Below are 14,952 nucleotides of genomic sequence, written 5' to 3' on the forward strand. Positions count from 1 at the left end.
GGCTTATCCTTATTGAATTCTTTTGGTTAAATTAGGCGAGAGAGCTGGGCCATTAAGTGGGCTTTTTTCTAATATCAAGTAGACGTGGAATCCTTCGACTGTGTGCTGCTGTGGGCAAAATAAAACTAGTTCAACATCTTGACATTATTCAATTACCATTTTTATTCATCCTCTTAGATGGCGCACACATTGCTCTCCCTCTGCTTTGGCGCTCTCTCGCGAGTCCTTAAAAAAATCCACCCTTGTAAGTTAGGTGAAGTCCTGCCTACGGTCCTTTAAATTGCTCTCATTGGTCTACCGAGTCTATAGCGCCGTAATTCCAAAGTGGTTGCACGCTCAGCGCTTCCACCTTACTTTCCTATTATTGGTTATAGCCATTATAGAATACAATTTATCCATTAGGCGGCTATGAAACCCATTATAATTGCAATAAATGTTTCGGTGTAGGAGGAGTTTGCCTTTTGGCTAGGAGAAGTTTATCAAAGGATTATAGCCCTTCGCACTTCATAAATACTTTTAAATTCGAGTGCGATTAACATGTAAGTCTACCGACGGGGCTTTTTTTTATTTCCGGAAGTTTGTGTATGAGGACCTGTTTTATTGATCTGTGGGCGGGTCCAAAAGCTATAAAATACTTGGCTCTTTGCCCCGCCCCAAACATTCATTACTTCAACTTTGTGTTAATCACACTGTGCAACAAACGTGACATAATGGCTTTTTAATTGCGTATTTACTCAACAAGTTTACATCTATACAAGTATAGTGCCCTATTTTAACTCAAAGTCCTTTTTAATGTGCCACTTTGTTGCACAGTGTACATTGGAATCATTAAATGTTTTGTTTCACTGAAAGTTATCTTGGATTTAACTTAATTATTTTTGCAGCTAATAAAAATACTATATACCATTTCTTAACGAACATGAAATATAATTTTTCTGAATCATTTATAAACTTTATTTTAAGTTTCTTTATGTGTAAAAAACAATAGAGAATAGAAGATTACACTATTGCATAAGCAGCATAATTGGCAATTCCGCACATATTCACGCCTTTTCGGATTCTCATTAAACCAGATTCGCCCCAATGCGGACCCCACCAATTTTGTAGTATCCAATAATCCTTGCCAAAGCCAATTATTAACATTGCGTGATTTACAGAAGCTGCTGAGCATGAGGGATCATCATAGATACCGTCACTGAAATGATAATACATAATAATTGTTTTAATATTTTAAATATCAAAATATACATATTTAGGTCTATTATTATATTGTCTATCATTCAATAATTACCTGTACAGCTGAAAGGTCTTTGGAGTTGCGTTAATTGATATTGCTACTGGTCCAATATGAGTTACTGCTGCTTGAATCGCTTGTTCATCTCGAACAGGAAGTATGGCCCAAGATGTTACATTGACTACCGATAGCTCCGGCACAAACTGACATCTTCCCTTCTATAAATAAATTTTAAAAAATAAAACGTATTAGACAAAATTATGAATATTACAAATCTTAGAAACATCGGCGGTAAAAAAAAAAACATTTTTGGTTTTTTTTACTTAATAACGTTTTCCCAGGGCAATATTTGTAAAATATATTTTACCAATTATAATTAATGTATGTTAAGCACAATCTTATTTTTAGTGCTTTGTATTGGTCAAGCACAAAAACAAAATTACAATTATCAAGAAAATCCATATAATTTTGATCATTTCTTATAAATTCTAAAAATCATAAATACCTTTCCGACATAACTATAATCCTCAGCCCTCATTATGCCTCCAGTGTGCTGCAAATAGTTTAAGGTGTTTCGTAAGGATCCACCAACACATCCTTGATTTCCGTACGAGACACTGCAGTCCACAATTTGTTGCTCACTCAAATTTATTAATTTTCCGGTACGTTTGAAAACCTGGCCTTCGATGCTCTCAGCAATGGAGAAAGCATAGCACGAGCCGCAAGATTGCTGATTATGTGACGGAGTTATAAATCCCTTACTTCGCCAATCCAAACTTTCGGGAACATTTGTCATTAAAGGGGATCCAACTAATTCGGCAATATTGTCCTTACTGTCTTCTATATTGCTTTTAAGTAGTCGCAGATATCCTTTTAAATAACCATCTGTACTCTGTTAAATTATATTTAAATTTGGTAAACATGATACAGAGTTATTAAAGTTGAGGCCAAAAATTATTACCATGTCAGCCATAATATTGGGTTTCAATCTAAAGCTTGTTTGACCCTCTTTGAAATGTTGATTATGTTCCTCAATAACTTTGTAGTTTTCTTCAAATGCCTTGAAACTACGGACTTCATCAAAGCTTCGAAGATATGTGCGATTATTCTTGTTCTGTTTAAGCAAAGATTTATTTATTATGTTTTATTTTAAGAATACGGTATAGTTTCTTACTTTAAATTTTTCGAATTCCCCTCTGTAATTCAAAGAAGAAGAATTACCTTCGCTTAAATTGGTAGATACAATTTGATAAAATAGACAAAAGAATCCGCTAAATAATATAAACCTCCACATAGTGAACTACAAATCCAACTCATTACATTTCGCTTATGCAAATATAATAAATATGCAAACTATGCAGTTTTTACCTCGCAATGCATACGAATCAAAAAACAAAAAAAAATTGATTGGGAGACCGGAGTGGTGAACGCCCTTTCAAATTTAACTATAAAATTCTACCAATTTAAAAATGTTAAATTGTAAACACAAAAATGATAAATATTTCTAAAAGTCTTAAAATGCCGTTAATAATATTTATTATTTATAGTGGTAAAATATGAATTAGTTACAATATAATTTAGTCATAATGAGTACATATATTAAAGTTCTGAAAATATATATTCACAAAGTACAGTAGAATCCCGATTATCTGAACATCGATTGTCCGAACATCCGATTATCCGGACTCATTCGTTTGTCAAAAATCTATAAGAAGTTATTTCCAACCAAAATTTTAAATTACATATGTAGGTATTATGTAATTCATTATCCATCGTTATAGCTTGTTTTTTATATATCGTATTAACTAATTAAAACCCATTCCATAATAAAAAATTATTAAAAATCTTAAATAATATTTGATTAGCTTTAAAATGGGTTATCCGGATTTTCGATTATACGGAACACCCCTAGTTTTAATTGATCTGGATAATCAGGATTCTACTGTATTCATAAAATTTAAGAAATAATTTTTTTTAATCATGGGTGGTTGATGCGCCTAAATTCAATTGATGTTCCACTTTTGTTCAAAATTCCAATCGTTTCATGGGCTTTTTATTTTTTTCAAACTCGACACCATAAACTCTAGATTTTTTCCAACTAAATATTTTTCAGTAGTAGCACTTAAAAAAAAATTTAATAACTATATGATTTAAAAACACTACACGACCTTTGTCATGTACGTCAGACGAGCATCAGTGTTCCTTTTCTTTTGTGTCAGAAATGATTAAAAGTGTGTCGTCTTAGCCTTAAAATCAGCTGTTTTGCATAACATTGCGAATCCGGTTGATTTGCTCCAAACAAAACAAAACCAGGACCATGCTAAAAACCGCTGTTAGCCGCTTATTACAAATAAATTCAGTAAGTTAATGAACGTTGCAACATAGTACATGGCGTAATCCAGAAATTTCAGGTGAAATGTGGTGGCCGGGCGTGTTCGGTTCGCAATATCAACCTGATTCCCATGGTAGTTGAGCAAACTGGCCGCGGTGAAAGGGCCTACGACATATTCTCGCGCCTTCTTAAGGAGCGAATTATCTGCTTGATGGGCAATATTACCGATGACATCAGTTCGACCGTAGTGGCCCAATTGCTATTTCTGCAATCGGAGAATGTCAACAAGCCGATCCACCTGTATATCAATTCCCCGGGTGGCGTTGTAACCGCTGGCCTGGCAATCTACGATACGATGCAGTACGTCAAGCCACCGATAGCCACGTGGTGCGTGGGGCAGGCCTGCTCAATGGGATCCCTCCTTTTGGCAGCCGGTGCTCCGGGAATGCGATACTCCTTGCCCAACGCTCGGATCATGATACACCAACCCTCTGGTGGCGCACAAGTAAGTTACTTTCTTGGTTTTATATAATCCTTCAGTTATGTAGAATTTTTATTACCCAGGGTCAAGCCACAGACATCCTAATACACGCAGAGGAAATAATAAAAATTAAGCGTCAGCTTACCAACATTTATGTGAAGCATGCCAATAACTCCTATGACGAGATGTGCGGACGTATGGAACGAGACCACTTTATGACCCCCGAAGAGGCTAAGGTTTTGGGTATTATAGACCATGTCCTTGAGCATCCGCCAGAGACGGTTTCCGAAACCGGACCGGCATCAGATGGTGGCGTTACGTCTGGCAAATCCATGCCAGAAGAGACGGAGAAGAAGCGAAGCAAACAGGCGGCCTAATATTCAATCAAGTGCATAAACCAAAATTCAAATTTAAGCTTAAAAAGATTTGGAGCCTTTAGTTTGCGATAAAATGTACATTTTCCAATTAAATCAAGGGAGAAAACCATGTCTAGATTTTTGCTTTTATGTTAAATACTGTTGCATAATTTGTTTTTGGTGTGTTTATATAACGATTTCCCCAACACAGAAATGGTGAATCTAGAAATCAAGCATTATCGTCTCTAATAATTTTTCATCCAAGGTTATTCACTCAATTTCCCTCAGCAAGGGTATAAAAACAATATATTTATAGTGAAACACAAACACACTAGAATACTCCGTTTTGTTTGTTTGGCTATCGTCGTTTTTGTACCTTGTGAATATTTTTTATAATATACGGCTTCAAGTCGATCTGCATTTATTTCTTATTAGAAAATCTAAAAGCTATATCAGAAAAGAGATACTTGTTTGTGCGCACACGCATATTCTTAATTAAGTAAAGGAATCAGAAAAACAAGTTTCCCTTTTAGCTTTGATCCATTACGATAATATCTGAGCTCCCGGTGATGGAATCCTTCTGAATGTAATCGTAGATCTTGCTCAGTTCGGGTGTTTCCTTGATCGACTTGAGGAAATCCACTAACTGCTGATTTTTGTCTGTGGAAAAAATAATACCGCTTAGTTTCTATGCAGATTTAGTATGTGACCGCAATTTACTCACTTGCTTTGGGTATTTGCGAAAGGGCCGAAACTGCACGAAGAGCGGAACGCTTTAGTTCGTCCTGCTTTTCGTACTCCTGTTTAACAGAATTTGCCTTCACCTTGTGGGTGCACGTATCACGTAGTTGCTGTATAAATTGATCGAGTCCTAAATGGAAGAAGCCAGTTAGTAAAGTCTTTTCGCCAGCAGGATATCAACTCACTTAGAAGAACCTTATCCGGACACAAGGTAGCCAAACGAGCCGTCATTAGGTACGTCAGCATCTTGATGTCGTAGTGGTCGCAGAGACCAGCCTGCACGTGGTCCAAAAACTGCATGACATCCACACGATCCAAGCCCTGCTCGAGTAGTGTGTACATGCACTCAAATGCCGCTTTGCGAATATCGAGACCGTCGTCAACGGTGTGTTTGAAGGGACCCATCTCCACCTCCCTGATCAGTTCGCTCTTTACCTTCGTCTCTGAGTAAAGCCATGGCAACAGGGTGGGCAGTAAATCGCGGACCAAGCTCGGTTTGTTGTGGACCGCCGAGTTGAAGGCCACGAGGGCGACTCGACGCACTTGTGGCTCCGGATCACGCAGAGCAAACAAAAACTCTCCAATATTCTGCTTGAGCAGCACATCGATCGGTTGGGGCTGATCGGAGATGGTGAACTTCACGGAGGAGACCACCACGGTACGCATGGTGGCGCTCTCCGAACGCAAAGCCTGCTGCAGCTGCGGTAAAAGCTCGTCGGGATTGACCAGCACAAGTTTTCCCAGGCACTCGGCCACCACGTTGCGGGATCCCTCCTCGGAGCACTCGCAGTGCTTGAAGAGCTGGCTCCAAATGGATGGCACCGAGGGCAGCAACTGAGCCAGTCCGCTGGGCGAAACAGACAGTGACGAAATTACCTCCTTCAGCGAATGCAGTAGCAAATACTGTCGCTTTGGCTGCACCTCAATCTCGTTCAGGATCAGAGGAAGGTATGTTTGCAGGCTGCCCACGGACACAGCCCCGAGGGCATGCGAAGCGGCCGCTTTTACATCCTCCGATGTGGCACCAAAGCATTCAATAATTGTCTGCGGCAGCACCTGTATCGTGCTCAGATCGAAGTGCCTACCTATCTCGCCGATAGTGAGTAAGCAGAAGATAATCTCGGTGTCATTGCGCTTCTGCAGATCCGTGATCAGTTTGGTGGCCAACGGGGTCGCAACCTGGGGACACTGTTGAGTGAGAGCCGCAATGCACTTGGCCGACGAATGGTACGCCTGCTTGTGCAACTGCACCACCTCACTGGGTGCCCCTGGGGTGGCTCTAGAGTTTGCATCGCCGTTGCCACCCAGAACGGGGGCCATTAGCTTCGAGACCAGCGAATGATAGTCCAGTCCGGTCAGCTGAGTTTGCACCAAGGCCTGGAACAGCTCCAAAGTGCAATTCAATGCAGATCCCTGTAAGAAATTTCGCGGTTATTAGTTGTTCTTAAGCGGAAATAAAAGCAGCAGCTGTTTTTGCTGATATTTAGCTGTAGTTTTACACTTGTTTCTACCCACCTGCAGCAATGGAGAACGAACCAAAATCAGTACGGAACGCAGGAACTGGTCATGGATGCCGACCAAAGCTTGGGGCTGCCTGCGAGCTACAGTACTTAGCAAGGTCAGCGAATACTGTGCGACGTGCAAGTCCGAATCCGATATTAGAGGTGGAATCTCAACAATGGCAGTCTGCAAGAGATTTGCCTCGAAGTTGCTCGAATAGTTTATCACAATCTTGTTAATCAGATCGAGAGAGTGCAGCTTCAGGGCGCGGTGGTTCTTACGCAGGAATGTGCCCAAAGCGGGTAGCACGTCATGCAGAATGGGAGTCAAGTCAATGCGCAGGGATGAAGCTGCGATTAGGGTCAATGCCTTTACGCTGCTTAGCCTGGTTACTTCGTTCTTCAGGCGCTCCATGAAGATGGGCAGGCAAACGGCCAGTTCGTTCTGCAGCATGTCGCCCATGTTGGCAATGATCTGACCCATACAGGCAATGGCTCGTTCCTTGACCTCCTGGTCGACATCCGTTACCTTCAGTTTCTGCAAGGTGCACGAGTAAACCGGTCCTACGAAAGAGGGAGCATCGAAGTCGGACTTGGCAGCACTACCCTCCAATGGCCGAATAACCTTGACCAACTGTTGCAGCACCAGCAGAGCCTCTGTGGCGATCTTATAAAACGGATCGAACACCGAAGTCACTACAAGGGGCACTAGTGAGGGTATGTGTGGATGAAAAGCATGCGGCGGATGTCCCTGCAGCAGCGAGTACAAGAATCCTAGAGACTCGATCTTCATGTTGCTGGTTGAGCTTTTGTCATTCAGTGAATAGCTTATGCCCGGCACAATACTTTCCAAATAAGGTCCCAAGGCGCCTGGCAGCGAGTTCAACAGCTCACGCAGTAAGAGGAAGCAGTCTTGACGCGTTTTCATCGATTTTTCCCGCATTAGCGGCTGTATGGCTTTTACGATAAGCGGAAGCTGTTCAATTAGCAATGACGTCGGCCCCGAAACCTGATCCATGGAATCAGGGTCGTTGGCTACGTCGTCGCTGAGGCGAGTGTTCTTCAGCAAAGCCACATAGGCATGGAATATGTCGGATTTAACATTCTCCTCGCGCTCCTTGAATCGAGCAATCAAAGCCGGGCTCAAGCTGCGATAGAAGTCCTCGATAAGCTCCTGGCGTGTGGAAATTAAAACCTCCAAGCACTTGGCCGCAGCGCGACGAACTTTCCAGCTCATGTCATCATCATCGCTGTACTCCTCACTGTCCACGTACTCGTCGTCCTCCGTGTCCATGGCATTGCCAGTATCGCCATCATCGGTTTCATAGTTGTAGTTCGGGTCGTAGGTGATATATTTCAGGCACAGTTCAAGAATCTATAAAACAAGCATATTAACACTAAATTGCTTACTTTGTTAATTACCGCTTACCATGGGAATGTGCGGATTAATGGCATCTGGGCAGCGCATAACGAATGCCTCGCAGGCTTGCAGACAAAACTCGCGCAATTCATCATCGTCTCGTTGACTGTACTGGCTCAACAACAGCATAGATCGATCAATATGATTACATAGCCGATGGCCAGCCTGTCGACTAAAAAGCAAAGTTATAGCAGTTTTTTGCAAAAACAAATCAGTGTTGGCCCTCACTTAAGTAAATTAAATTAGAAATGTGTGCTACCCCTTGGTAGCTTAAATTACTCAGCTGCTTTTACAACTCAACTGTTTCTTAAGAAACGAAATAATTGCACTAAGCCAGATTGAACTTTTAAACAAACAAACAAACTGAGCAAGTAAACAATAAAAATGTTAATCTAAGTTGTTCATGAAAAGAAAAACGAAATAAGCTTGCCAACAGTCGTATAGCGCACTTCTGACAAACTTACCATATTGAAGCCAGGCATTGAATATAGGTTCGAATGGCAGCTGGATTTGGTGGGTTCTCTAGACCATCGAGCAGATGATCGATTACGCCGTTGTAGGCGTTGCTGTTGGCCTGAATTAGCAAAAAGGAGAGAGCTACGATAGTGCGCTTGCGAACAGCCTGTCGCGAGGAGGCCAACTGAGGCATTAAAGCCTTCAGGATAGTGCTGTGAAAGGGAACCAGAAACTCTCCAAAACGGGAAAGCAAGTCGGCCAGAATGTCAAGCGACTCCAGTTTTACAGAGACATCCTCCTGAAAAAATTTTGCAAGGGGATTATAATAAAAAAAACAGGCCCAGCATTCACTAAAAAATCCACCTTTTCAATGGCCGTGCTTAGTTTTCCCGTGATCCTCTGGCACACATTTGGGGCCAGAGAGTTCGATGACTGGGGCAATTCGGCAATCACTGTCTTTAAGCCAATACTCGAGATATCCCGTAGCTGCTCCGTGTTCGACATCATGTTGGCGCATAGGGAATCCACAATAGTCTCCACCTGGATTTCCTTTACCTTGTTGACCAGCGGACCCAAACATTTTACAGCCAAATTCTGGACCTCGCCGTTCTTATCCTCCAGCAGTTTAAGCACCATTCGCACAACCTTTTTCTCCGACTCGTCGTCCAGAATAATGCTGTCTTTCTGTAGCTCCGTCATCAGATCGTTTGTTGCCATAAAACGGAAATCCTTGTCCGTCGACGTCATCTGCATCAGACCAAGGCTCCAATATATTTCATTATATTGCAAAAATAAAATTCTATACATACTTTTTCCAGCAGATTCGCAATTTGGTGGTACTGATGTGACGCCATAGCGAAGCCTTTGAAAAGTTTTATTAAATGCAGTTAAGTGAGAAGTAAAATATTGAATATTTTTGTAGGGTTGCCCTATTTTAATATTTGCTAGACTTAAAAGCCTACTGAAAATTTTCCGGCGAAGAATGTCCAAGTTTTATATTCACTCAAAAGCAATTTTGTTATAAAGGCTGCTTGTTTGAGGGGCCAGCTCGCAATAACAAAAAACGTCAATAATAACTTCCTAACGCCTTCTGATGCCGACAAGCAAATTGTAATAATTTGCTGGTATTTTTTAGGATGACTAAAATCAAGAAAACAAGAATAAGGAGGGCAATGGTAGGATAATAATATATGTTTCTAAAAGTGTGATATTTTAATTTAATTTTTTTAAATAACATCCATGTATCTGAACTTTTTTATTCATATATATGTTAAACAATTTCATATATATATTTTCTAATAATCTAATAACGATTGGTTTTTTTCCATCGTTTCAAATTTACAATAAAATAACTCAGTGGCTATGAGTCTCCCATCTCTAAAATTGTGCCGCTCGTTTTCATAAATAGCCTCACACGAATAAAATTAATTTGCTTATAATTTTAGCGCACAAATAAAAATGGATCAGATATTGAACAAGGAAAACACTGGGGTTCATTGTAAGTAGATTTTATTTGGATTCACGTCGAAGTCATCATTTAATTTGCCTTAGATATTTTAGTGCCGACAAATCCTATAAAAAATGGAGTCCCTACCAATTCAGTCAAGAAAAAAACCGTTCTTGGGAAACTTGACAACGTGATGCATCAAACTCCTGGTATAACACCGTTTAAAAGCCATCATGTGAAGCCTGAAGGCAGCATTGCCAAGCTGTCGATTCGTAAGACACATAATCCCAACATTAAAAACAAGGATCGAGAAGACACTAATGTAAAAGCTAACTGTTTTTTGGGTTCATACATGTTAAAACGCGAAGCCCATGTCATTAATTTATTTAACTATACTGACTTTCCGAGCGAGAAATGTTTAAGGACCTGCAGCAGGCGTAAGTTCTATAAATATTGTTTGATTTTAGTTCAATTTAATCTGCGTTCATTTAAATATTTTAGCAATCACTGAAACCTGGTCAGATCAAGCTGAGTATGATTCCCTGCTAAATCAACTTTATCATAACCTTGGCACATTGGAAAATCACTTAGAAAACGTACGTCATCCTCCGTTAGAATCAGAATTTGACGATATCCCTTGTTTAGAGGAGACAGATATTTATGAAAATGAGGAGTGTAAATATGTTTTCAATTTATTCGCGCCAATGCCTACCATGGAAACTATTGATATTTTATTTTAAAATTCTTTATATATTAATTGTAGTTATATTGTACCTTAGACTAGTTACCATTATCTATGTTAAACTTAACAAAATAAGTCCTAATTTAAATTTATACATGTTTTTGTTAAATAAATGTGAATCAATTAAGGGTATTTTTAAAGAAAATGTTTTTCAAATATTGATGGAAGGTACTTTATATGGTAAAGCAACCTTTCTTCATTACTGTGAGACTTGAAATTAAAAAAAAAAAAAAAAAAAACATTTAACTGCATTTTTCTGGGGTAATAAGGCCCTCTGAATGCATGCTTATGTATTAATTTTTTGTTGGGGCTTCTTCAAATGCGCAAATCTATATTTGTATAAGATACGTCTCTTGGAATTGAATTAAAAAAATGGAAAGCCTTTTCATTTTTATAAATTAACTAAGTGTATTTTATTTAAATAGTAATAATCATTTTCAATAATTTTCTATCGAGGTAGCCTATTATTGTAATAAATAACTTTAATTAATTTACACAGAAAAATAATTTAAGATCATAATTAATGTTGAACTTTAGCCTTTTCAAGCTAAATTCGCTGTATGATCTTTTTTGTAGCTAAAAAATGGCAGCACTGAAACACAGTAATGTATCCAGTTTTTTTTACGTTACTGCAGAAAGGTTTCTCATCTCGGTGAAGATCTTAGTTACTTGATCGTTCGGATGAAACAAAAGTGAAAATTAAATATATTAACGTAGAAACCAAAATGTAAAGGCAACAGCGGTGAACACTAGACGAATGCCCTTATATGTATTTTTATACAAAAAAGACATAGTGAATGCTTTCAATTAAACATTTTAATGTGTGTTTGTTCTTAAATTTTCTTTTATTACGGCACACGGTATAAAAATATACTTGGTAACACATTTTTCAACAGTCAATCAAAAGACTTAGGCGACAAACTCGCAATTATCGTAGATGTTAGGATGTACATATGTTTAAAGACGTGGCAGTGTCACCATTGCAACAATACCACTCTTGTATATGTATGTAAACATATGCTGTTAATGTATATTTCCTGTCTGATGAAATCCATATAAGAACTAATTACGACATTTAAAGTGGGCACAAAAAAAAGAGTACTTTACATAAAAGCGCTCATAAAATACTTTTTAACAATAATGTTTTGATTTTTGCAGCCTCTTTAAGTGATATGCGGTTTTACTTGAGCTAAAAAAAGTTAACCATTCTTTGTTTAACATATTATTGAATATTCTTCAAAATGGTTTACCCTGAAGAACCCTTCTGGGTTTTACCAACGGTAACTGGATTCTACGAAGATCGAGATTATAGAGGTGAGACTAATACGTGATATTATATATGGAGGCATCTTTTTAAATAAATGATGTACATATAAAAATGTACATATGTATTTCAGTGAATGTGGTGGAAGCCCTTCAAGAGTTTTGGCAAATGAAGCAATCGCGTGGAGCAGAAATGAAAAATGGAGCTCTTGTCATTTACGAATCGATTCCAGCTAATAGCCAGCCATATATTTGTTTTGTTACACTACCTGGAGGGAGCTGCTTTGGAAGTTTTCAAGTAAATATGGTTGAAATATTAATATATTGCAAATTTGAAACTGTTTGTCCTTTTCAGAACTGTCCAACGAAGGCTGAGGCCCGTCGTAGTTCGGCTAAAATTGCCCTGATGAACTCTGTTTTTAATGAGCACCCATCGCGACGAATCAGCGACGAGTTTATTCAAAAAGCTGTTCAGGATGCTCGTACTTCATTTAAAGGAACATCGCAAATTAACGAGGGCACAGAATCTGGAATAGGAGCATTTAGGTAAGAACTAGGAAAAGCAGAATGCTTTCACACCCATTACCATCAATAATCACGCTGTCTTTGATAAAGTTTTTACCTACTTTTGCAAATAAAGAGTAATCGGTAGTCTACAGCTATAGCTTATAAGTATATTTTACAAATATAGTTTGTAACTAAAGTGATCAATTTTTTTTTTAGATTCATGCTGGAAGCCAATAAGGGAAGAACAATGCTGGAGTTCCAAGAACTTATGACTGTTTTTCAACTGCTGCACTGGAATGGATCGCTAAAGGCAATGCGAGAGCGACATTGTTCGCGACAGGAAGTCGTGGCCCATTATTCTAACCGCAGTTTGGACGATGAGATGCGATCACAGATGGCACTGGATTGGATTGCCAGAGAACACGACAATCCTGGTGTTATTCGCAGGGAATTAGTACTTGCCGAGAGGGAGCTTGAGACGTTCCGCATGGCTGGACGTGAACTGCGCTTTCCAAAAGAAAAGAAAGACATACTTATGATAGCACATAATCAACTGGGCGGTAGTGCTCTAAACTCGGCTTCCATTGATGATTGATCAAGAAAACTGTTAAGCATTTTGCACGGTCAAAATTAACCCCTTTTTTAGATAAATCATACCACTTACCTTTTGAGTAACAATCAATATTTATTTAATTGGCGTACCATATGATCTCCATGATAAAAAACAAGTGGAAAATATATAAAACTTCCCACAAACCCTTCCAAATTAAACAAATTAATTTAAAAAATCTTTGAAAATGTGATTTTTAAAACAGCTGCTACAAAAATAAGACTAAACCCAATAAAATATATATATTATTTTTACTAAATGTTCATGAAAAAGGTTAAACCTTTTTGGTAGAGAACAAATATTGGCTTGATATGATTTTTTTATGATGATATGGGTGATATTCCAGATTTTTAACAAGGGTATTGATCTTATTAGAATTATTAGGTCAAAAAAGTTTTCCAACAAAGTAGGAGTGTACGTCATTGTAAGCAATTCTTTAACCACAATTAATACATTATTCCAATTCCAGCGTTTCAAATCACTCCCTTTATAACACACAATCTTATTGGGACTATTACCCATCCCTCGAAAAAAGACCCCTTAGCGCCGCTATCTTGTCTGTTTTCTGTAATGTAACACATACATACAATTAAAATTAGAAAAAAGGGAGAAAAAAAGTGTTTTGAAGCTCCCCAATTGCACATCAAAACATTAAGCCCACATTGGCTGCGATACTATTACTGTGAGGAAATCAAAAATATACGGATTTGGCTGCACAATGGCTACTGAAGAGTTGCCTGCTGACCTGGACAAGTTGAAAATAACACAAACTCATCCCCTCATCAAGACTGTGGAACGGAACCCCTTTTACGATGCAGATCATGGATTTGATCAGTCTGATAATTCCGAGGCATCAACGAGCTTAAAACTCCGATCGCAACACCGCTGGAAGTGCAGACCACGCCGAAGGTCAGAAAGTTGCTTGCAGGACTGTAAGCAAGATGAGTCCTTCGCTCCAGCCGTATCCTTTGATATTGTTAGTCCCTTGAGCTGCTCCCACGGGGTGCAGAAGCATTTTCAAAAACGAAATTATCTTGCGCCAGCGAAGAAGAACTTATTTAGACAACCCATTTTGAAATCGTTATACGGCTGCGAGCATGGCAAGTGCATCGTACGCAGTGGAAGGATGTTGATCTGCAAGCCAAAGGATGAAACCAGTGATATTGTTGGCCTGGACAACGATGATTTAAGGCCCAATGGCCCGTGCGTCTTTCGCGAGGTTATAGGAGAATGCAACGCCATGTTAGACGAATCTAAGAAAAGCTCTTTGGGAAACAGTTGGCACTTGTCCAAAAACTACAGCTCATTAAGGGCCCAGCACTCGGGAAGTGATTTAGATGAGTCAGGATCTTCAGGCCCTCAGAGCCATAAGGGCGACTCCGTCTCCGTTGCCACGAGATCCTTGTCAGCTGTCTCGTTGATGGGAGCAACGTGCTCGCAGCAGGCCAGCTACAACTCAACAAATCCTGGGAATTGCGATGACGTTACCATCGGAGAACTGGCCAGCTACTTCGACACCATTGTTCATATTCCCAAAAAAATGTCCTCAATGGCCGAGATGATGTATATATAATTGTCATATCGTAACCATTATTAATTAATATCTTTTCTCTTAATATATATTCTAAAGTTAAGTGTATTATAATGTATGTTATTTGTGAATTTAATTACACAATTTCAACCCTTTGAAAATTCAGTTGCTTAATATAAAAATATTTATAATGTAAAATATGTACATAGTCATTGGCAAATTCTGCGAATTACAGCATTTCTAAACACACTCAACACGAATTTTATTATAGCCGAGGGAATTCGGCTAACCTTTACAGCACTATTCTAAACACTTTTTTTTTTATTAGATTAT

General features: G+C 39.0%; 6 protein-coding genes across 11 annotated transcripts; 4 read left to right on the forward strand and 2 right to left on the reverse strand.

Moving 5' to 3' along the window:
- Positions 1–927: 927 nt before the first annotated feature.
- Positions 928–2,555, reverse strand: LOC108089126 (procathepsin L). Its single transcript, XM_017187242.1, has 5 exons — positions 2,409–2,555; positions 2,196–2,348; positions 1,740–2,126; positions 1,292–1,452; positions 928–1,195 (listed from the first exon to the last, which is right to left on the reverse strand). The coding sequence occupies exons 1-5, from the start codon at positions 2,526–2,528 to the stop codon at positions 1,000–1,002; spliced, it is 1,017 nt and encodes a 338-aa protein (XP_017042731.1). The 5' UTR covers positions 2,529–2,555; the 3' UTR covers positions 928–999.
- An 880-nt stretch (positions 2,556–3,435) lies between these two features.
- Positions 3,436–4,533, forward strand: LOC108089190 (ATP-dependent Clp protease proteolytic subunit). Its single transcript, XM_017187327.1, has 3 exons — positions 3,436–3,593; positions 3,646–4,071; positions 4,131–4,533. Exons 1-3 carry the CDS (start codon positions 3,552–3,554, stop codon positions 4,422–4,424), a joined length of 762 nt encoding a protein of 253 aa, XP_017042816.1. The 5' UTR covers positions 3,436–3,551; the 3' UTR covers positions 4,425–4,533.
- Positions 4,534–4,807: 274 nt separating this feature from the next.
- On the reverse strand, positions 4,808–9,558 carry LOC108089189 (cullin-associated NEDD8-dissociated protein 1). Of its 2 annotated transcripts, XM_017187326.2 has the most exons (9): positions 9,482–9,530; positions 9,329–9,381; positions 8,883–9,266; positions 8,528–8,817; positions 8,073–8,235; positions 6,660–8,018; positions 5,330–6,557; positions 5,128–5,274; positions 4,808–5,063 (listed from the first exon to the last, which is right to left on the reverse strand). In XM_017187326.2, the coding sequence occupies exons 2-9, from the start codon at positions 9,371–9,373 to the stop codon at positions 4,933–4,935; spliced, it is 3,747 nt and encodes a 1,248-aa protein (XP_017042815.1). In that variant the 5' UTR covers positions 9,374–9,381; positions 9,482–9,530; the 3' UTR covers positions 4,808–4,932. The 2 variants fall into 2 exon arrangements, with proteins under 2 accessions (XP_017042815.1, XP_017042814.1); XM_017187325.2 differs by having other exon boundaries at positions 9,329–9,558.
- A 335-nt stretch (positions 9,559–9,893) lies between these two features.
- Positions 9,894–10,840, forward strand: LOC108089121. Of its 2 annotated transcripts, none has more exons than XM_017187237.2 (3): positions 9,894–10,017; positions 10,071–10,403; positions 10,468–10,840. In XM_017187237.2, the coding sequence occupies exons 1-3, from the start codon at positions 9,978–9,980 to the stop codon at positions 10,704–10,706; spliced, it is 612 nt and encodes a 203-aa protein (XP_017042726.1). In that variant the 5' UTR covers positions 9,894–9,977; the 3' UTR covers positions 10,707–10,840. The 2 variants fall into 2 exon arrangements, with proteins under 2 accessions (XP_017042726.1, XP_017042727.1); XM_017187238.2 differs by having other exon boundaries at positions 10,080–10,403.
- Positions 10,841–11,330: 490 nt separating this feature from the next.
- Positions 11,331–13,297, forward strand: LOC108089117 (protein limb expression 1 homolog). Of its 4 annotated transcripts, none has more exons than XM_017187229.2 (5): positions 11,331–11,435; positions 11,867–12,022; positions 12,106–12,269; positions 12,327–12,517; positions 12,695–13,297. In XM_017187229.2, the coding sequence occupies exons 2-5, from the start codon at positions 11,950–11,952 to the stop codon at positions 13,071–13,073; spliced, it is 807 nt and encodes a 268-aa protein (XP_017042718.1). In that variant the 5' UTR covers positions 11,331–11,435; positions 11,867–11,949; the 3' UTR covers positions 13,074–13,297. The 4 variants fall into 4 exon arrangements, with proteins under 4 accessions (XP_017042718.1, XP_017042721.1, XP_017042720.1 ...); XM_017187232.2 differs by having other exon boundaries at positions 11,382–11,400; XM_017187231.2 differs by lacking the exon at positions 11,331–11,435 and adding an exon at positions 11,528–11,568.
- Positions 13,298–13,624: 327 nt separating this feature from the next.
- LOC108089181 lies at positions 13,625–14,727 on the forward strand. The gene has a single exon (XM_017187316.2). It carries the CDS (start codon positions 13,807–13,809, stop codon positions 14,659–14,661), a length of 855 nt encoding a protein of 284 aa, XP_017042805.1. The 5' UTR covers positions 13,625–13,806; the 3' UTR covers positions 14,662–14,727.
- Positions 14,728–14,952: the final 225 nt, after the last annotated feature.

This window comes from Drosophila ficusphila, unplaced genomic scaffold (genome assembly GCF_018152265.1).
Source record: "Drosophila ficusphila isolate 14025-0441.05 unplaced genomic scaffold, ASM1815226v1 contig_723, whole genome shotgun sequence".
Classification (NCBI taxonomy): domain Eukaryota; kingdom Metazoa; phylum Arthropoda; class Insecta; order Diptera; family Drosophilidae; genus Drosophila; species Drosophila ficusphila.

Coding starts and splice junctions, on each gene's coding strand:
- LOC108089126 (XM_017187242.1), bottom strand. CDS start 2,528: ATGTGGAGGTTTATATTATTTAGCGGATTCTTTTGTCTATTTTATCAA. Junction 1,453..1,739: donor ATTATAGTTATGTCGGAAAG/GTATTTATGATT, acceptor ATTTATTTATAG/AAGGGAAGATGTCAGTTTGT. Junction 1,196..1,291: donor AAGACCTTTCAGCTGTACAG/GTAATTATTGAA, acceptor TTATCATTTCAG/TGACGGTATCTATGATGATC.
- LOC108089190 (XM_017187327.1), top strand. CDS start 3,552: ATGCTAAAAACCGCTGTTAGCCGCTTATTACAAATAAATTCA. Junction 3,594..3,645: donor GCTTATTACAAATAAATTCA/GTAAGTTAATGA, acceptor CAGAAATTTCAG/GTGAAATGTGGTGGCCGGGC. Junction 4,072..4,130: donor AACCCTCTGGTGGCGCACAA/GTAAGTTACTTT, acceptor TTTATTACCCAG/GGTCAAGCCACAGACATCCT.
- LOC108089189 (XM_017187325.2), bottom strand. CDS start 9,373: ATGGCGTCACATCAGTACCACCAAATTGCGAATCTGCTGGAAAAA. Junction 8,236..8,527: donor CAATGCCTGGCTTCAATATG/GTAAGTTTGTCA, acceptor TTTGCTTTTTAG/TCGACAGGCTGGCCATCGGC. Junction 5,064..5,127: donor TTCGCAAATACCCAAAGCAA/GTGAGTAAATTG, acceptor TTTTTTCCACAG/ACAAAAATCAGCAGTTAGTG.
- LOC108089121 (XM_017187237.2), top strand. CDS start 9,978: ATGGATCAGATATTGAACAAGGAAAACACTGGGGTTCATT. Junction 10,018..10,070: donor GGAAAACACTGGGGTTCATT/GTAAGTAGATTT, acceptor AATTTGCCTTAG/ATATTTTAGTGCCGACAAAT. Junction 10,404..10,467: donor TTTAAGGACCTGCAGCAGGC/GTAAGTTCTATA, acceptor TAAATATTTTAG/CAATCACTGAAACCTGGTCA.
- LOC108089117 (XM_017187229.2), top strand. CDS start 11,950: ATGGTTTACCCTGAAGAACCCTTCTGGGTTTTACCAACGGTAACTGGA. Junction 12,270..12,326: donor GCTGCTTTGGAAGTTTTCAA/GTAAATATGGTT, acceptor TGTCCTTTTCAG/AACTGTCCAACGAAGGCTGA. Junction 12,518..12,694: donor TCTGGAATAGGAGCATTTAG/GTAAGAACTAGG, acceptor TTTTTTTTTTAG/ATTCATGCTGGAAGCCAATA.
- LOC108089181 (XM_017187316.2), top strand. CDS start 13,807: ATGGCTACTGAAGAGTTGCCTGCTGACCTGGACAAGTTGAAAATAACA.